The sequence below is a fragment of the Vitis riparia genome, chromosome 19, assembly GCF_004353265.1.
Source record: "Vitis riparia cultivar Riparia Gloire de Montpellier isolate 1030 chromosome 19, EGFV_Vit.rip_1.0, whole genome shotgun sequence".
NCBI lineage: Eukaryota > Viridiplantae > Streptophyta > Magnoliopsida > Vitales > Vitaceae > Vitis > Vitis riparia.
The window spans coordinates 19,220,901-19,243,438 of NC_048449.1; the positions used below are offsets into that span (position 1 = coordinate 19,220,901).

At 30.1% G+C, this 22,538-nt stretch overlaps 1 protein-coding gene across 1 annotated transcript; it reads left to right on the plus strand.

Annotated features, from left to right (window-relative positions):
* Positions 1 to 10,926: 10,926 nt before the first annotated feature.
* On the plus strand, positions 10,927 to 11,526 carry LOC117908292 (agamous-like MADS-box protein AGL62). Its single transcript, XM_034821902.1, has one exon. It carries the CDS (start codon positions 10,927 to 10,929, stop codon positions 11,524 to 11,526), a length of 600 nt encoding a protein of 199 aa, XP_034677793.1.
* The last annotated feature ends 11,012 nt before the right edge of the window (positions 11,527 to 22,538 follow it).

The window sequence follows — 22,538 nt, forward strand, 5'->3', positions numbered from 1 at the left end:
TCCAATGCCTAGAATTTCTTGTTGGATTGGTTTGTCTGTCTAGAAGTCCTAGTCAGCTTAGTTTGTCCATTCCGTTTAGCATTGAGGAAGAAGAAGATTTATCTCTCCTACGCCAAATGGAGTTTATCTTGGTCCAGACGGATTATCTGCTTAACTTGGACAACCAAAGGGTCTTAAACTTGGGAAGGACATGTGGAGAAAGCTTCCTACAATTTTGTGTCAAAATAGGCACCGATATTTTGCGATATATCCATAAGAACCAATATTTTCATCATTCATCCTTGATATATATATCAACAATATTTCATTAATTTCTTTATAAAATGGACAATAAAAAAGTAATTAAAAAAATATTAAAATGTTAAAACTATTATGATTAAAAAATAAATTCTCTATAAATATTATATGAAACTAAAAAAATAATCATAAAATTGTTTTGTCATTGTCTAGATCATATTTATCATACAACTGTGGTGAAAAGATTTCATATTTACAACTGTGGTGAAAAGATTTCATATTCATAAGACAACAGTTACTTTTAGAACAATTTATGTGTGATATTATTATCTAGTATAATATTATTGTTTTAGTGAGTAGTAATTTTTATATAAAAAATTGTTTATGAAAGTTCAACATTTTTTTTACACAAGTAAATTGTTTTTGTGACAAAGTATATTAGTTGAACATTTGTAATGGTTTAAATCCATTGCAATAATATTTTTGCCGATGGGTATTTTTTGTTGCAATTACCATCAGTAAATAGTTATATATAGGCGATGGACAATTCAATTTGCAACGGAGTAGGTGTGTTAGAAATTTGTGATAACTTAAATTTGTCACAAAAGTAAATATGAGTGGGTTGGCAATACTTAATTTTTTGGTAGCGATTTCTTAATATTATTTTTGTTTGTCATGATTTATCGAAAAGTCCTCTTATTAAGAATTCTTGTAAAAAAGAGTCACCATGGTAACCTTGCAAGTCAATAAGAAATGATGTAATTAAACATTAAAGGAGCATGAAGGAGCAATAATAATACTAATAAGCGTGCACGTCCATTAATAATAATGATAATAAACTTAACAAGAATTCTTGGAAAGTGAAAAAATAAAATATGTTATTAATGGACTTGGAACTTCATAGAAGTTATTCAATATGATTGTAAGAGATATTATTGTTAAGGAAATTGCTCAAATGTTTCTAATCGTGTTTTACTTATTAAATTAGTCAAGTCTCCAAACTTTTCAAAGTACTCGCAAATATTGGGTAACTCCAAGCTATTAGGTTTTGTACTCTTTCTATCTATGATAGGTTGCACACAAAAGTAAAAACATAAGAAAAAAAGAACGTGACTAATTTGCTCTAATTCATAAGAGATATAAGGGAATTAAAAAAGGATGTCCACAATTTCACATATATGATAGATAGTCAAGGAGAACATCTTGTGAGCATAATGGTTGGTTCTAAAAAAGGGGTTTTTAAAAGTGATTCATTTAAATGGAAATTCTAAATATGGAGATTATGTAGCATTTCTTTTGATAAAGGTAATTCAAGAGCTTGACAAAACTAATGTTGTTCAAATTATTTTAGACGATGCAACTAATGACAAGGCAATAGGGTAAAGCAACTAAGCAAAATACCCTTAACCGTTATCCCTATGTTCTACATAACCTAAATCTGACCTTAAAGAGCATGTGTTAACCATATGAAAATTTACCTCAATATGTTCAATCCAAAGGGATTATTGATTTAATTAGTGATCTACAAACTAATTGAATTTTGTGGTGAACCATAACATGACACTATTTATTTTTGAACACTTATTCTAAATTGAGTTCATTGAGGATAAGAAAAACCAAGCTCACATTAAACATTATCATGACTAAGCAACAAAGAAAAGTTAAGGCAACACTTGAAAAAATGGTGATGGATGCAATTAGAGGATTTATAAAGGAAATAAAAACACTCAATTAAAATTGGAGCTCATGAGGTTGAAAAATCTATAATGGATGATAGCTAGTGGGATAGCTTGGATTACCTCTTAAGTTTTAGAAATCCTATCTTAAACATGTCAAGAGTTATAAACATTGATTTTCCTAGCTATGCGATATTTTGGATATAATATATGGGATATAATGATTAAAAATGTGTGAAGTTGATCATATTTGAGCATAAAGGAAAATATAATAGTTCAACTCAATATACGCTAAATTATGGAAAGTAAGTGGAATAAGAGTAAGAACCCATTATATTGCTTGGTTTATTCTTTGATTTTAAGATACTACTCTAATGCTTGTAGTCATGATAGACGTAATAGAATCTTCTGATTATCATTGCATGGGGATTAAAAGTTTACTTGAAATATTCTTTGATTCTAAGATATTATTTTAATGCTTAGGTTCATGGTGGAAGTTGAAGAATGAATTGAAACTTGAAAAGATTTTGAAAGAATATTGTTGAACCATGAATTGTATTGATAAAAAATGTAAATATATACAAATATTTCAAACTAGAGAAAAAAAGAAGAAGAAAGGTTTAAGAACAAACCTACAAATATGCTATCACCAAAACATATATACACAAATTTGTTAATTCTAAAACATACAATGGTAGTTCCTATATTAATGTTGAGTTGTTGAAAAAATAAAAGGAAAAAAGTGATAGTTTTGGAATTTTCAATGCTAATATTGAGCCTCCAATGGTTCTCTTTTAAAGGTTTAGAATTAACATATTCTTGCCTAAAAAAAATTTATTGATTGAATTATTGCTTTCTATGCCAGGTGTTTCATCAACCTCCCTTAAGTTAAGATGTGAAATAGGATGATTGCTAAGCTTGAACTTGAATGCTAGGAAGGACTATTGTGGCCATGGTTTAGTTAAACATAAGCTATTTGTAGATAAAAAGTAATGTAACGTGTGATAATAGAGCCACTAACAACCTTTTATCGTACACAAATGATAATTTTACTTGATGCACTTTGTGTGAGCAAAGAAGACTAAAATTTGAGATGTGTGTAAAGCAATTAAATTTTTTGAAAATAATTAAATGGTTTGGTTAGTTTGATGCCTATATCCTTTAGTAAATAGGTGATGTAAGTTATTTAAGTTGTTGTAAAGGCCAGAGCTTGATATTCGAACTTTGCACTTAATCTTACAACTGCGGATTGTTTTTTTGAAGACTATGAAAAACAATTAGCTTCAATGAAAATGCTAAAACTATTAGTGCTTCTTCTTGTTATTTAATATCCAACCTAATTTGCATTATGAAACTTGGAAAGAGTTAGAGTGCTTTGAGATAAAACTCTAATGCCATGGTCTAAGGTACCTTTTAGATATTGAAGTATACATTTTACTTCCTTGAAATGATTAAGACGAGGTGTCTAAAAATATTAGTGAACTTTGTTGACAACAAAGGTGATATTAGGGCAGGTGAATGTCATGTATTTAAGAGCTCCAACTATTCATCTATATCCAATTGGATCTATAAGTTGATCATCATCTACTTGAAAGAAGATTTAAGACCCATATGTTCAGACATTTTACTAGCTTTAAGAATTTTACAACAAGTAAGAAGCTCACTTATTTGGTTTGAGATAAGAATCGGCTACCAACAAAATATTTGACTTCCACCCCTAAAAAATAATTCAATTTACCTAGATCTTTTAGAGAAAATTCCTTCCCAGATTTGTTCATCAATTGATGAATAAGAAAGGAGCTACTTCTTGTAATAAGAACACTATCTACATAGACTAAGAAAAGAATTATATTATAAGTAGTTTTGTAGATGAACAAGGAGGAGTCTTTGCTATGATGGAAACCAAAACTAAATAATGATTGAGATAATTTTTCAAACCAAGCATGTGGTGCATGTTTCAAATTGTAAAGAGATTTCTTTAGAAGACACACATGGTTTAAATATAAATGATGAATAAATATTGGAAGTTGCTCCATATATACCATTTCTTTGAGATTTCCATCCAAAAATGCATTTTTGATATGTAATTGCTTGTTTGCCACTTTGAAATGATGGCAATGGAAAAGATAACTCTTATGGTGGTTGGTTTAACTATAGGGCTAAAGGTTTCTTCAATGTCTAACAATGGAATTCGTGTGAGGCCTTTGACTACCAACTAAGCCTTGAATATGTCTATACTACCATTGTCCTTATATTTGGTCTTAAAAACTTGTTTATACCAAACAATGTTGGTATTTTTTTGGCGCAAAACATCAATTTCTTCTTGCATTGCTATTACTTAATTGGAATAATTCATAGTTGATTTTAATGTTTTTGTTTGAGAATTTGTTGAGTTTTTACAACAACTACAACCATATTGTGCCCTAAATTAGGTTTCTCCATGAGTTTTTTTTTTTTTTTATATAATCATTTGATGGATATTACTATTGAAATTTGTTTCACCATTTGAGATAGTGATAGTCCTACAATAGCCATGGTCTCATGAGTTGTTAATGAGCAACTATGGTTTGTGAACTTTTTTCTATATTCTAAAAAATAGGCAGTTAGCACAAATGATTCTCCACTTAGATAAAAAAAATTATGAACTATTGTATTCTTATCATGTTCATTGTCAATAAGTGAGTTTCTTATGGGCCTCAGTGAATGAGCATGATTCTCAAGTTCAGTGGTTGGGCAATAATCGTAAGTGGTAATAGTTGGTTCATTTTCAATGCAATATATCGATACAAGAAGTGGACTAGAGATTGAGAAAATGATCAATTTGTTTTTGTTTAATGGCTTGATCAATTTTCTTTTTATTTGATCTTAAAAACCACTCATCAAATTTTGAAAATGTAGTTAGTGTAAGAGATTATTACAAAGAAACCATGATTATAGTTTTGAAAGGAAAGACTTTTCATAAAAAAAAACACAAGTTGATAGATAAAAACTTTATTTGTGATTAGATGTAGACACCTAAATCCTTTATGTAATGACTCTATCCAATGAAAACACAAGGACAAGTTTTTATTAAGAATTTATTCTTCTCATGGTGCTTTAGACGAGTGACACACTTACAACCAAGTACTTTTCATACCACTATAATTAAGACGTTTTCTAAATAGCTTGTGATATGGAGTTTCCATACTCAAAATTGATAATGATAAGCTATTGATAAGTCATATTGTCGTGAGAAACACATCTACCATAATTTGGTAAGAAGATTTGCATTAAACATCCTTATGAGCTTTAGCTAGTTTGAACTACAAGTTGATTATTTCTTATTTCCCAACAATTTTATTTTGGAATATGTGGACAAGAAAGTGTTTGAGAAATATCACATTATGTAGAATGATTCACAAAAATCGAGGAAGTGAAACTCAGCCCTTAGTCATTGTGATTTTTTTTCAATTAAAATAATTTTCAACAAGACATTGAAATTTTACAAAGAAATCATAAAAATTAGATATGTGCTTTAATGTATAAAGTGATGTAAATCTTATTTAACCATTAGTGAAAATGACATAGTATCTTAAATATTGAGTGGAAAAAATTGGGGCTGACCCATCAATCCTTATGAGTTTTTTTTAGGGGGAAATCGCAAATTTTATTTTGGAAGGTAAAAAAGAAGCTTGCAATGTTTGCCTTCTTGATAGCTAGTACAAATGGAACGCTTGTCAAGCCAATTTGAAAAGTTAATATTCATTTGAAGAATTTGCCTCTATTTCAAGTACCCTCTTTATCCTCATGTGATGACAGTTAAGAGATTTTATTACTTCTAATGAATAATCTATTATGGAAAATAATCATTCAAGCAAGAAATATGCTAAACAAAAACTATGTTAATTTTAAAACTTTGGAGAGAGGATTGTTGGAGGCTTAATATCAACATTGACAAATTTCAAAACTTTCATTCTTTTCATTTTATTTTCTCATCAATTCAACTTTACCCTATATAAGATGACTTATCCTTGTATGTTTTGATAATAGCAAATTATAGGTTTGCTGTTAATTTTTTTTTTTTACTTCTCTAGTTTAATTCTTCATCAATATAATTATGATTTAGAAATATTCTTCCAAAATATTTTCAAGTTTCAATTTTTTCTTCAGAGTATCATAGGAATCTTCTATTATTCTTAAAATGGCCAACTATGAAGAACCGAAATTGATAATACGATCTTTCCATCAATGCTCAAATCTTTTTAATTTCTTTCTTTGGTAGTCTCAAGTCATACCTTTGATCTAAAGCTTTGGTGTAGCACATCATTTGGTTGTGTGAGAAACTAGAAGAAACCTTGGGAGAAAAGTATGGATCTTGAATCTGAAATGTAAATTTAAAAAAAAAAAAAAGACCTACTCACTTCTTGGTTACTTGGTGTCATGTTAAAAGAAGTTTTCATATTCATTATTAGGATGGAAATAGTAGCATAACTTGGGAAATACTTACGAGAATAATTGCAACCCAATAACAAAGAGAAAGAAGTCCAACTAAAAGACTAACTATTTGCATTCAAGACGGTTCATCAACTCTTGATGATTAGATTTAAAAATTTAGATTTCTTTGTGAAAATTTAGTTGCTATTATTAAACCTAGTATAGATAAAGTTTTTCAACTTGCAAGGGGTCTCAGCCTAAAATATCAAGATTTTTAAATAATCTTGTTTTCTAAACCCCTTTATAGTAAATTTAATCAGTTTATTATATTTCTTCAAAGTCATGAGTAGATTCAAATAAAAAAAAAAAAAAAAAAGAAAGTAAAAGCAATTTGTTGATCATGCAAAGGCCTTCTTTATATAAAGGGGTAGAAGTCGGAGAAATATAAAGGAGGAAGATTTCAACAAAGAAGTCGTATTGGATGATCATACCACAAAAGCTTCACTCAAAATCTTAGTTCCAAGATGAAAGTCAAGGAAAAACTCAACCATACAAATATGAAAACTCAAAATGGTAACAACCAAACTACTCTAAAAGTTATATGTCAAATCTATAGTCATGCAAATCATTCTACCATTACATGTTACAATTGATATTATTATGCATTAGTAAGACAATGTTTCTCGAGCCTTAGAAACATTAAATTTAAATAAAAGTAGGGGAAATTAAAACCTCTATGCAAATTCTGAGTTTTATCATACATGAAGCACAAGTAAACTTATTTGTGCAAAATCATAAGAAGGTAAGGAAAAGATATTTGTTAGTGATACTCATGGTTTTCAAATCACACACACTAGAACTATACTTCTCCAAACACCACATGGTAATCTTAGATTAAATGATGTTGTAGTTATTCTTAATTTAAAGAAATATTTGCTTTCAGTAAGCCAACTCATAAATGATAACTCGTGTTTTTGAATTTTCTTTTGGTTTTGTCATCAAGGATCAGCACAACAAAAACTCCAATAAAGGGCATAAAAGAGGATATTTGCATGCTTTAGAAGAAGAACACTTATAAGCTCTTAAAGTCATTAACTCTAAGATAGTACTTGTTGGAATATGGCATCAAAAAATGAGACATCCCAATTTTAAACTTCTACAAGCTTTAGAAAAAAATAAGTTATTAACTTTTCAAATTCAAAATCTAAATGATCTTCAAAAAGTTTATATGAAATGTGGAACATTTTCCAACAGATTTGAATACCTTAAGAAACTACATCTTATTGAAGCAAAAATGTATAATGAACCTATTTCATGATAGGCTAATCATGGTGCTTCAACCCCACCATTGCAAGTTCCAGGTTTTAAGTTGTTTATACAACCTACATTTTCTTTCTTGTTTGTGAGAGAAATTAGAGTATCTATTAAAGGATTCATAGTATTATGTGAAATAGGTTGGCATAAAAAACAGTTGAATACTTAGTACTTTTGCATTGCAAGCTTCTTCTCTTTTCAAGGAAAATAAAATAATATATTGAGATGAAGTTTTGATATTGATGGGAGTGTTGCTAGATAGCTTACTAGTTTCTTTCCTCTTAATAAACCAAAATTTAAGATAATGGTAGTTGATGATGAAGAATCACAATTGGGTGATATGTGAGAAAAGTGTGCAAATAATCGATGCTAGTTACAATTTACAAGTTTTTTTTTGTAAATTTAGCATTGATTTATCTTTTTGACATCTTTATATGGATTTTGAACTTTTATTGATATAATAAAGTTGTAACATGAATTAAAATATATATAAGTAATTTTAAGCTGACATTTTAATTTGTGGACATGTATTTGGATTTAATGAAGTAATGAAGTAAAGAAAGTGCAAAAACAATTTTTTTTTCTTATTTTGTTAATTTGTTATAAGGAGTGTTGTTTATAAGTCAAGAAATAAACTATTTGCAACATAGAAACTAATGTATATAGGAGTATGTCTTTATATGTCCTATTCACTATGTCTAAGTTATTATATATTCACAATTTTTCATGTATTTATTTATTTTTTTACCTAGTTTAGTTTCAAGTACATAAGCATGAAGATGTGCATTATGTGACTTACTCTAGAATACACAAGTATGGTCTTCTTGCCTTATACTTATGTTCCTATGATTACTTATTGAATAGTGTTAATTGCATTTTTCATTAATGCTTGTCATATTTGATTACTATAGTATCAAAGTTGTTAGCATGGAAAGTAATGATGGCTGAAGATGCTTAAACTACTATAGATTTTGAGTGTTGAAACTGATTTATACGAGGAAAAATTATCAGTTAAGGCATCCACCCAAAAACTAGGTAGGACATTAGCTTGAAATAATGCAATTAATCCAATATTCATGACATGTTTATGTTTATGCTCAAAATTTCCATTCTGTCATGGGGATCATTGACAAGAAATTTAGTGAGCAATATGACATTTGCTAAGATATTTCTCAAAATGTAATAAAAGTTCTTATTCCCTATCACTTTGAAATATTTTAATTTTCCTTTTGAATTGGCTTCAACTAAATTATGATATTTAAGAAATTATCCATTAAATTCTTATTTCAGTATCAATGGATATAGATATGTGAAGGAGGTTTAGTTTATTAATAAATAAATATAATTGAGAAAATATGGTTTAGGCCTAATTTGTGTTGGTCCTTACAATACCCAATGAATTTTACCTAACAAAAAAATAGTAGATTTTACTAAAAAAATCCAAATGAAAGTTTAAAGTTAAAAAAAAAAAAAAAAACCAAATTCAAATACAAGGGTGTATTTTGTATGTTGATGAACTAATACTAAATTCTTTTTCAAATTAGAAAGCACAAGAATATGTTTTATTGTGAAATCAACTTTCATAGTTCATAGTTGAGCATTACAAATAAGTGAAATTGGTAGATATTCTCAATTTCAAATATAAATTACATTTTGTCCCTTGTAAGGTTTTATATAAATGATGTTGCATAGGTCATTCCTTATATGGTTGGTTGCACCCAAATTGACATAGAATATTGGTGCATCTTCATTTTGATATGCATAGTTGTACATAAGTCATCACTTTGAAGAATTGAGATTAAATTTGATTTGGGGTAAAAATTATCATATTCATCTTAATATTCATAGTTTTACATATTATAATAGTAATTTTGATTATTTTACAACATGACAATAAAAGCTACACTTGGGTCTAAGACCTTTAGCTAATTCCTAATCCAGAAAATCTTGTCCAAATCTTTTATTCCTTGTTTAATGACTAATTAAATTATCACAATTAAATTTGTTGATACGTCCTATGATATTCTTCAATGGAGAGTAAACCTTTCTTGACAATAACAATATGATAAATTGAGCTTCCTTCTCTTTAATGATTGCAATGACCTAAATACTATACAATACTAACTTGAAAAACAAATTTTGAGGCTGTGAAAGACCAATTGATGATATTTGGGAATATATATATATATTTCACCCAAAGCTTGTTTTTTGTCAATTAATATTTTGAAGGAGCAAAACTTTGAATCCCATGAAAAAGTTTAATCTATCATTAAGACATCATCTTACTATAGATTTAGGTCAATTTAGATTTATGGTGAAGAAGTTATTCCGATTCAATGTTTTTTAAAAAAAAAATTATGCTTCATTTGGAGCATAGAAAGTTTGAAGAAAAAAAAAAAAAAAAAGAGGGATGAAAAAGGGAAAAATAAAAACAAATATATTTGAACTCTATAAATTTTATTTCTCCTTATAGAAAAAGAACATAGAATTTGAAAATATTTATGTAAATTTTTTTAATATTTAATATTTTATATTTTATATTTTTCTCATAAAGAGAATTTGAGATTTCTTTCTATTTTTTTTTTCTTTTCTAACATTTTTTTTTTTTGTTATGGAATGAACTAATAAAATTCATTAATGAACATGATGATTGTTGACTATTGTTTTTTTTTTTTTTTTTTTTAGCTTATTTAGATCCAAGGTGGCATGTATATATATGTCTCTTTAGAAAGGTCATAGTTTTTTCTATGCTTGTAAATATGTCATTAATTTTCTATATATATATATTTTTTTTCAGGAAGAAGGCTTTGGAATCTCTTAAAAAATTTTCTACCCATCTCTTTCCTTGGCTTCTTTCTTAATCTCATATTCCTTTCATTTTAAAATGCATAATTAATGAATTAATCATTCATGGAAACACCTCAAGAAAATTTTTATTTATTAACTAGGAAACAATAAAGATTATTGTTATCTAATATCACATATATGCTATTGTTTGAAGTTCTAGAAAAGATAAAGTTGGTAACATTGTAGCCAATCAATATATGGTCTTAATTTTAATATAAGGAAAATATAAAAATATATAATTGACATTTAAAATGTTCCCAAGATTTAGAATGTTAAAAAAGAGTAAAATATAAATTCTATACGTGGAAAGTTGACATAATTTCATGGTGTTGAGTATGCTATTCTCCTAAGTCCATTCTCTATATTTATCACATAACATCAAGATGAGAAAAACAATATCTCATTTCTTTGATTTGTGTCTTCTAACAAACTTTTTATCATGGAGAAAAAGCAAACTAAAGGTCGCCAAAAGATTGAGATGAAGAGGATACCCAATGAAGAGGATCGCCTAATTACCTTTTCAAAACGTAGATCTGGAATTTACAAAAAGGCAAGTGAGCTTTCTACCCTATGTGGTGCAGAAGTTGGGGTTTTGGTTTTTTCCCCAGCTGGTAAGGCATTCTCATTTGGTCAACCAAGTATTGAGAAAATTACAAACAAGGTTTTATATGAAAACCCACCACCAAATGACAATACCCTCAATCTTGTTGAGGCTCATCGACGATTTAGACTTAATGAGCTTCACCAAAAATATAGCGAACTATTGAGCAAAATGGAAGTTGCAAAGGAGCGAGAGAAGATTCTTAGAAAAAAAGTACCAAACCGAAGCAAGGGTTGGTGGGAAGAACCTATTAGTGAGCTTAGCATGCATGAGCTTGAGCAAATGGCAATAAAGATCCAAATGCTCCATAAGCATGTGCAGCATCGAGCTAATGAGTTATGGACTAGGGCATCATCTTCATCTTTGCCATTCTCAGTGGTGAATCAAACTCCTCCAACTAATCCATTCTCTATGACCGAAGTAGAACAAAAATATTAGTGTCAAACAATGGAAATTCACCTTTTGTTGATAATGGGTGGTCATGGATTCAAATAAGTTTGCTTTGTATTATCTAGACACATTCTAGATAATGGAAAATATTTTTAGTCTTACTTCAAATATTGTTTGGGAATTAGAATTGTTCATGTTGTGAGAATAATTCAATGTTCAATTGTTTTTTTAGTATTATTTCATATATTGTTTATCTATCTAGGCTTTATATATTTCAGTTTGATATTCATATATACAAATCAAGTATGATGAATGGAAAATATTTTCATCGTGTATTCTTCGTGCTATTTTCATTGAATCATAAGAAAATTTCTTTTATAGTAATGTTGCTATATATATTTTTATATTAATCAAATTAATGTAGCTAAATTTTTGTACAAAATCTTCAGTTTGACAACTTATGATAAAGTGTTTTATTTTCTGATGGTATCTCAAGAGTCTACCATATCTGCCCTTCCTTGGATTCAAGTCCTTGTTTGTCTACCTTTTTTTAGATAACTACCCATCTTGCAATTCTACTTTATAAATAATATCATGGTTTGTGTTACAAAATTTCTATAAGCTTTATTATTAAATTGTAATAATAGATGAATGATCTATCTCATTCTTTGTTTATATATTTTTAATTAAGTTTGAAGTTTTCTTTGCATGATAGAAAGTTTGAGGAAAAATTTAATAATTATTTTCTTTCATTATTTTCCAACTGTAGAAAACATAATAGTGCTTAGTGTATGTTTGTTGCCTTTTAAAAATTTTCATTCTCTTACATGAGACTATATATATATATATATGCCTAGTCCATTCTCAAGAAGAAAATCCTACATTTCATTAAAATGATGATTAATTGTCATATCCAATAGTTAATTGAATGGTATTTGGATACATTTTAAAAATTTTAAAAAATGATAGAAAAATCCTGTAGAAAATATAAAAACTCTTATAAAAATGTAAAAATTACCTTATTTTTCTTAAAAGCTATTGTGAAACAAGACTAATTAATTTAATAAAAACACATAAAAGAGAAAACGAATTGGGTTTTAAAAACTTTTTGAAAAACTATTTTCAAACAACAATGAAACACTAATAAAAATAAAGATATGATAGCTAATTTTATATTGGTTTGACGAATTCCGCCCATGTCTACTCTCCTAGAACTCCTCCCAAGTGAGAGTTCCACTAATTTATAGCTTCAACCAAGCTTCCAAGTCTTTAAAATTGGATTTCTCCAATGGACACTACAACTTCTCTTCAAGTATGTCCTCAACTTGAAGCACTAACACTCAATTCTTTACTTCAATAAATGTGAATAGAAGAGCACTCAATCTAGCACAATTATGAACAACTACAAGAAAACTAGGATGAACAACAAAGGTACACTAGGATGATTTTCAAATGAGAGTTTAATGCACCAAAAGAGAGATTAATGCACCCAAAGAGAGAATGAGAGCTTTGAATGTGAGAAGCAGGATGGAAAGGAGTTTAAAGTATAGGTGTTTTCTATGCAATAAATGAAGAAAAGCTCTCTACTTATAGGTTTCCAACCTCATGCACCAAAGAGTGCTCTAACAGGCCTTTCTCAATTGAGTTCCAATCAACTGGTTGTTTAGCCGTTGGGTATTAAATGTTTGACAAGTAACTGTTAAGGGTTTAACCAAGAAAGGGTGTCCTTTGATCAAGAAAGGATTTCCCTTGATTGAGAAAGGATTTTCCTTGATCGGATGAGGAACCATTCTAGAAAAGAGGGAAGATTTTATTCACCCATTGACTGGTCCTCAACTAGGAAAGGGTAATTGGTTAACTGTTTCCTTAATAGGTTGAGCTAGTTATGTCCTTCCTCGATCGGTTGGAAAATTTTGGCTCAAGACTTATTTCAATTCTTTCTAACACTTAGACAACATCTTTAAGCACTTTTTTATAAATTAAATTGAAAGGATTTTGATTAATGATTTTGGTTAAGAACTCAAGTTTAAAAAAATATGACTTTTAAGTTTCAAAACGAGTATAAGAATGATGCATGAATTGAAACTTCTAAGTGCACCCAAGTGAACATTTTATATTAGTTCCTATTTTTGAATAGTCTTCATGTTCCCTTGATCTTACACTTATTGGTTCCCTTGATGATTAACTTGATTCCTTGTTTGAAATTTTCAATTGAATCCTGAAGCTTATCTTGATTTTATACTCATTAGTACATTAACCATGATTTGTTATCATCAAAACATGATTAGGGGAACCCTTGAGTACAATCTCCCCATTTTTTATGATGATAAACCTTGATTATCTAAGAGGAAACAAACTCTCCCCATCAAGCTATGCATATATATATATATATATATCAAGATACTTTAGCTTAAATGACATATAACATAGTGTAAGTGTATAATGATGAAAGCATAATCATGCCATAAAATCAAGAGAATGATAATCAAGACAATCATCATGTAATGATTATGTCATAAAGCCAAGAGAGTGAAAATCACAACAATCATCAAATCATCATATAGTAATCTATATCCAAAATATATTTGAAACTAAGCATCCATGAAGTATGTAGAGAGGATAATAACATGTCCAAGAGTATATATGTCTAAAAAGATATCTAAGTATATGAAATATCCTCCCAAAACTATCTAAGTGTCTGTCCAAAGAAAATATGCAAAGTCTCTCATAGATGTGTGTCTAAAATGTCTTCTCATTTGACAATATCAAAAATAAACTAGAGGAATACTCTGAGTGGTCTCAAGGCTGTGGAGAAGGTGGGGGAAAGATTGATCTTAGATAGGCCATCATATCAACATGTTGGGTGACAAAAAAGGCCTTAAGACGATTAATCCATGTAGAGACACGCACCATCAAACTAAGCTCTCATCTCCTTGTGATACTAATCTATTTGAATCGAAAAATGACTCATACGAGTCCCCAACTACTCAATCTAAGAGGTGAAATTGGTCTAGTATTGATCTATACACTCTTCAATCAAGTAGAAAACTTTATCACTCACAAGAGCTAACTTTTCCATATGAGTCCCCAATGAGATAATATGAGCAAATATATCTGTCTAGGAAGCATGATCAACAAAAAGGGCTTGAAGAGCCTAAGGGTGTGGTGTCTTTATATAAGTAGGCTTGGTGTAGGAAGGATTAATTTAAAAAGGCTCAATGTAGAAATACTCAATAAATACAGGCTTAGTGCACATAGGCTCAGAAAAGACACCCTTTTTAGACTACTTTGTCCCCCATTGGCTTGGTGAAGGCATCCCGAATAAAGTACTTTGTCTCAACCTATGTGGTTTGTGTAGGATGCTCAATTTAGAGTGGAAGGATATTGAGCTTAGGTCCATCTCCCTAGCCATCCTGTGGGTCCATTTCTCTCCATAGTTCTAATCCCATTCCCTTCTTGTGCACTAGGGGTGGATGAACCACTTCTTTGGGTTTAGTTGGAATAGTCTTCCTCACCTAAGAACCATCCTTTACTCTCTCAAACTTCGTTTGTCCTATTGAAAAGTCATTATACATGTCATATATGCATGTAACCTCCACATATCTCTCCCTCTAGAAAGGTCAATGTCTGCCTCTTTGAACACTTTCATGAGAAAGTGTCCATAGGACAACACCCGAGTTGCACTCTCACAACATGCCCTCATGTGATGCATCATGATGTAGCCTAGGTGGATCCTGCATCTAGTCAAAGTCAAATTAATGAGGAAAGCCTCAAAATATGAGACCTTGTCTTGATGACCACCTCTAGGCAAAAAACTATAACATAGCATGTGATGGATCACTCTACTAATCACAGTAAGGCCATGTGTGGAAGGCTTGCCAACCCGGGTGGCATTAGGAAGTACACAAATGTGCTAAATCACCTCTCCTGCATCAAAGCCCGTGATTGTGGGCTATGCCTTGGCCTCATATATCTTAATACCAATAGTCGAGCTATTGAAAATATAATTAATACTGTTTGGGTCAAGCTGAATCTTAACTCCTCGCACACTAGAAGTCATAGGTCCTCCATATCTATATCTCATCTTGGAGTAGAATACATGAACTAATGTCAAAAATACCGACTTAGTAATTGTATCTGTAAACAACCATCCCATTCATGCAAATATCTCCTAAAAACTAAAATAACTCAACTAGATGGAGTTGATGTCTTGGCCTAAAACTACTTTCCTTTGTGAGAAGAGGTTTTTATACCTTTTGTACTCATTGTCCATATTGAAATTTGAGGAGTAAAATCTTGCCTTCAGACAAGCCTTCGACTCGACTACCTTAGCTAGATGTTTTCCTTGTGCCCTAAAAGTAGAAGGTTCTCTTCGTGGAGCCATAGAAGATGCCCAGTCACAATTGGGAACAACCATGGGTAGAGAGAAAAGGGTAAAAAAACCAAAAACCCTAGCCAAGAGAGCCTTGAATCTTACATTAAATTAGTTTTTTTAGGCCATAAACTTGCAAAACCTTTTTTTTTTCGATAGTGAATTGGCAAAACCCCTTAAAGTTTTAAAGCAAATAGGGCAAGAAAAGAAGTGTGGGAGGCTTTTAATATTCCCAGCCATCGACAAACTTGTTGATGGGTTCCCCATTTGGTCAATTGCTTGGGTCAATACTGATCAATGCCCTTTAAATTTTGCTTGTTTGTTTCTTATTTAGCCCATTTTTGAATATTTTTTTTATTTTATTTTTTTTACTATGGGAATTTTGATTTTTGGTCAAGAATTGACCTTTTTCTTATATATGTCTAAATAAGATGCAACAAGATGGTGTGAAGAGAAATTTAAAACACACATAGATCAGGTATAACATATCATCACTTGCAAAGATCGAGTCAAATTGAAATTACCCCTATTTCTCTACTAATTTCAACAAATTACCCCCATTGATTTTGTTTCCTAATTTTGAACTTCTTAAGAAGGTCTTTAATGTACTTGGTTTGGTTGATGAATGTGTCTTTCTTTAGTTGTTTGATATGAAGTCCAAGGAAGAAGTTGAGTTTTCCCATCATACTCATCTCAAACTCGCTATGCATACACTTAGCAAATTCTTCACATAGAGAAACATTAGTAGCAACAAATATAATATTATTGAACTACAAACATATCATTTTCTTTGGTTTTTGATAAAAAGAGTTGTATCAATTTTACCCATCTTAAAACCATTTTCTAAGAAAAATTTGCTTAGCCTTTCATACCATGCTCTAAGCGCCTTTTTCAAACCATAAAGTATCTTTTTAAGTTTATAAACATAGTTAGGGAAGTCAAAACTTGTAAAACTGAGTGGTTGTTCAACATAGACTTCTTCCATTATAAAACCATTTAAGAATGCAATTTTCACATCCATTTGATATAAAATAAAGTCTTTGAAACATGCAGAAGCAAGTAGCATCCTAATAGCTTCTAACCTACCCACGAGAGCAAAGGTTTCCTTATAGTCTATGTCTTTTTCTTGGTTAAATCCTCGGGCTACTAACCTAGCTTTGTATTTTACAATTATGTCATTTTCATTTATTTTATTTCTAAAGACCCATTTAGTTCTAATAATAAATTGATTTGAAGGTTTAAGTATAAGTTCTCATACGTCATTTCTTTCGAATTGATTTAGTTCTTCTTGCATAGTAATCATCCAATTTTCATCGATTAAAAACATCATTTATGTTAGGCTCAATTTGAGAGATGAAAGCTACATTGTAGCAAATATTTTTAAGTTATGATCTAATTCTTACCTCACTAGATGGATTACCTATGATTTGATTTTGAGAGCGGTTGATGAAAAATTTCCACTCCCTTGGAAGATCTTGACTTGATTCATCTTGCACTTGTTAATGAGAGAGAACTGTCAAGGTGATCTTTCTGCCTTTAAATCAACCTCCAATTCTTTTTGTTGTCTTCCATTGCAATCTTTCCATGTAGTCTTCCAAACCTAAATTATCATCAACACTCTCTTCTTTGAAGAATATTGTTAGATTAAAAAAATCACATGGATGAACTCCTCAACTACCATGGTTTTTTTTATTGAAAACTTTAAAAGCTTTGCTTGAAGTTGAGTATCCAAGAAAAATTCCAATATCTGATTTTGCATAAAACTTTGCAAAGTTATCTTTGGTGTTTAGAATAAAACATTTGCATCCAAAGATTCTGAAATAGAAAATGTTGGGTTTATTGTTTTTCTAAAGCTCATAGGGAGTTTTCTTGAGAATAGGCCTTAATAAAACTCTATTTAGAACGTAGCAAAAGGTGTTAACCGCTTCAGTTTAAAAATATTTTGATAAATTATTTTTATTTAACATGGTTCTTACCATTTTTTTGTAAAGTTATATTTTTCTTTTCAACTACCACATTTTGTTGAGGAGTTCTAGGAACTAAAAAATTGTGGTTAATTCCATGTTTATTGCAATAAGTTTCAAAATCAATGTGTTCAAATTTTATCCCATGATTTTATACAAGTGATTGTAAAGCCTTTTCATTTTCAACCTTTTTGCAAAACTTTAAAATTTCTTAAAAGGCTTCATTCTTTTCACTTAAAAATAAGACCCATGTGTATTTGGAGAAGTCGTCCATAATAACATAAACATAAGATTTTTCCCCAAGACTTGGTGTCCTAAAGGGACCAAATAAATCAATATGTAATAATTCAAGTGTTCTAGTTGTGGAAATTAAATTTTTTGTTTCTAAAAGAGTTTTTTATTTGCTTTCCCAATTGTCATGCTTTACAAACTTTATCTTTTTGAAAATTTATTTTGGGAAGACATCTAACAAGTTTATTTTTTTTGAGTTATGAAATGAAGTTCATGTTAGCATGTCCCAACCTCTTATGCCATAATCAACTTTGATCATACATGCTTGAAAAACATTTATCATGACCATTATATTTTGAAATATTGATAGTGTAAACATTATCACTTCTATGACCTATAAAAATGATTTTATTATTTTAAATATCTTTGATAATGCAATGAAATGTTTCAAAAATCAATTTAAAACATTTGTCACATAGTTGACTAATTCTCAAGAGATTGTGTTTTAAACCATCAACTAGTAACACATTTTCCATAAGAGAGGATATGTTAGCTATTACTAATATTTCCATGCCCAATGATCCTCCATTTGGCATTATCTCCAAAAGTCACATATCCTCCACTCTTCCTTGTGAATGCAAACTTAGATTCATCTCTCGTCTTGTGTCTTGAGAACCCACTATCTAAAAACCACTTGTTCTTCTTTAAGCCTTACAAGTACAACTCAAGTAGATTTAGGTACTTATATCTTTTTGGGTTCTTAAGGGTTAGTAACTTTAAACTTTTCAACCCAAATCTTCTTGGTTTTTGAATGTGAAATATTTTGAGAACCATTTCTAAGTGGACAAGTACTACTAATGTGTCCACTTCTTCCATAAAAGTTGCAAGTGGCTGAAGACTTTGCATTTGTAGATTCTTTTACAAAATAATTTTTGAAATATTTTTTGTCCTTTGTATATTTGAACCCTAGGCCCTTCTTATCAAAGATGTATTTTTGGCTTGCTAGTATCATTTCAAAATATTTTTTTTCTATAAGAAAAGATAAAAAGAGAGGAGGTCAACCATTCATTCTTCTTTTTCAAAACCTCATTCTTCTTTTCAAGAAAAGTTTTAGCATTTTCAATATTTGAACATTTTTCTTGCACTTATTCAAGTTCTTGAATTTTCTTTTTAAGGGAAACATTTTCCAAACTAAGCTTTTCAATATCCTCATATTTTCAAATGCATCATGTAAATCGTCATAGCTAATGTTTGAATTTTCCTCACCAATAGCCATGAAACACATATTTGCCACTTCCTTTTCTTTCTCTTCTTAGGAGAAGTCTTCTTCAGTATCACTCCAAGTGGCTACCATTGCTTTCTTATTTCATTTCTTTGTTTCACTCTTATATAAATGACATACTTAATGTGCTCTGGTTTCTTGCACTTGTAGCACACTAAGTCCATCTTGTCCTCATTTTTCTCCTTGTCACTATTTGATGAAGCTTATTTCTTTTGGGAGTCTTTTCTAGAAGTGAATCTTCTTCCTTTGATTTTTTCACCCTTCATGAACTTTCTAAACTTCCTAGTGATAAGGGCAAGGTCTCCATCTTCTTCACTTTCATTTTCTTCCACTTCTTCCTCATAAGTTGAGGCTTTGAGAGCTATGTTTTTTTTTTTTTTTGCCTTTCACATTTTGATGGCTCTTCATGGTAATCTCATGAGTCATTAGATCTAATCAATTCTTCCAAAGGCAACTTGGTCAAGTCCTTTGCTTCTTGAATTGTCATGGCCTTAGCTTACTATTTCATTAGAAGTGATATCAATATTTTCATCACCTTCTCCAATTCTTTGTGAGTCTTTCCTAATGCTTCAAGACCATTCACAATATCGGTAAACCTAGTAAACATCTCAACAATAGTTTTATTTTCTTTCATAACAAATAATTTATAACTATGAACATGTACTTTCTTTTCTTTTTTTACTCTTTTACTTGATTTGTTCCTTCATGAATTACCTTAAGCAATCTCTAAATCTCTTTAGTCGATTTATGTTGACATACACAATTGTATTCATTTCTATCAATAGCAAAATGTAAGAAATAAATTGCTTTAGAATTTGATTGAATTTTCATTCTATCATGCTCATCCTATTCTTGTTTGGTTTTTGGAACCAACTCTCTATTCACTAGTTTTGTAGGAGCACAGGGACCCCTTTTCAATGACATCCCAAATATATTGTAAAAATCAAGTCATTTTTTTTCCAATAGGGATAATTGGTTCCATAAAGACTAGACGTCTATTGGCTGCAAAACCTTCCAAATGAGGTGAACTTGATGAATTAACCATTTCCTCTTAGATTGTTAAATCTTAAAAAAAATGCCTAGCTCTGATACCAATTGTGAAATAAGGCTAATTAATTTAATAAAAACACCTAAGAGGGGAGAAGGGGTGAATTGGGATTTAAAACTTTTTATTGAAAAACTATTTTCAAGCAATAATGAAATAATAATAAAAATAAAGAGATAAAGGATAGAGAGATTGCAACGTTGATTTTATAGTGGTTCGGCCAATTCTACCTACGACCACCCTCCTCAATCTCTCCTTGAGTGAGGGTTCCACTAATTTGAAGCTTCAACCAAGCTTCCAAGTCTTTATAATTGGATTTCTAGTTCCAATGAGCACTACAACTTCTTTTTTAGTATATCTTCAACTTGAAGCACCAACACTCAATTCCTTACTTCAATAAATGTGAATAAAAGAGAACTCAATCTAGCACAATTAAAGAACAAGTACAATAAAGCTAGGATGAACAACAAAGGTGCAGTAGGATGATTTGGAAATGAGAGTTTAATGCACTGAAAGAGAGAATGAGAGCTATGAATGTGAGGAATAGGTTGGTAAGGAGTTTAAAGTAGGTATTCTCTATGCAATAAAAGAAAAGAAGCTCTTTGTTCATAGATTTCCAACCTCGGGCACCAAAAAGTACTCCTAGAGGCCTTTCCTGGTTGAGCTTCGATCAACTAGTTAACTATCTGTTGGATATTAAATGTTTGGTAGGTGACAGTTGGGGGTTTGACTAGACCTCGATTGGGAAGGGGTACCCTCGACTGAGAAAGGATTTCTCTTAACCGGATGAGCAACCTTTCTAGAAGAGAGAGAAAATTTTGTGTACCCTTTGGTCGATCCTTGATCCAAAAAGGGTAACCTATCTACTGTTTCCCTAACTGGTTGAGCCAGTTAAGTTTTTCCTCAACTGGTTGGACAATCTCAAGACTTATCTTTTTCAAATTTAATTTTTTCTAACACTTAGGCAACATCTTTAAGCATTTTTTATAAACCAAATTGAAAGGACTTTGCCTAAGGATTTTGATTAAGAACTTGAGTTTAAAAAAAAAAAATCTCTTTTAAGGCTCAAAATGAGTGTAAGAATGATGCATGAATTGAAATTCCTAAGTGCATCCAAGTGAACATCTTACATTAAGTTCTCATTTTTTAATCGTCTTCATGTTCTCTTGATCTTGCGCTTCTTGGTTCCCTTGATGTTTGACTTGATTCCTTGTTTGAATTTTTCGATTGAACCTTGAAGCTTATCCTGATTTTAAACTTGTTAATACAATAACTATGATTTGTTATTATCAAAACATGATTAGGGAAATCCTTAGGCTAACAATTGTTATCAAAATTTTTAAAATTTAAGACAATAAAAATTTGTTAATATCTTTTTAAACAGCTTTTGAAAAAAAAAAAATCATCTTTTTATTATAGATTTTACTATTTGTATAAGAGTTTTTTTTTCCAAACAAGTGTAGTAAAATACTATCTTATTTGTGCATTTGTAGCAAATAAATCTTGGCAAGTGACTAATATCAAGAAAAAAATAACACATTTGTGCTAATTCTCATCAACAAAGTCAGATGATTTCCCATAGAATTTCAATTGGTTAATTAACTTAATTTTTCATGGACAACTATAATCATTAAAAATATCTTCCAATAAGGAGTCAAAACTGATTAGTTTCAAAGAGAATTTAATAGATCATAAGTGAAGAGATGAAGGGTACATGAATTCACCAAATGACTATATTAATTAAGTTTAGATAGTATTAAAACTTTTAGTACTTCAATCATAGCAAACATTTAGACGTGAATCTCCAAAAAGTTTAAGAATGAGATTTGAGTAAAAAAAAAAATAGAAAAATTAAAAAGGACTCTTTGAGAGTGAGTTTGTTGCTAATTTAGATCTTTATTTCCGTGAAGTAACAAGTTCAATTAACTATCACAAATGGTTTTCTTCTTAATAATTCAAGATAGAAAACTTTAAATCAAGGATATTAATTTAACAGTCAAAGTATCCAACAAGCATTAATATAGTCTTTTGGGAAAACGATTCTTATTTTGATTTGGAAGACAACGTTGTGCTTGAATCAAAAGGCATGGTGGTTTTCATCCCCTTGAATCTTGGTTAGCAATCCAAGCTAGATCCTACCATTCCATATGGAGCTCCTTAACAAGC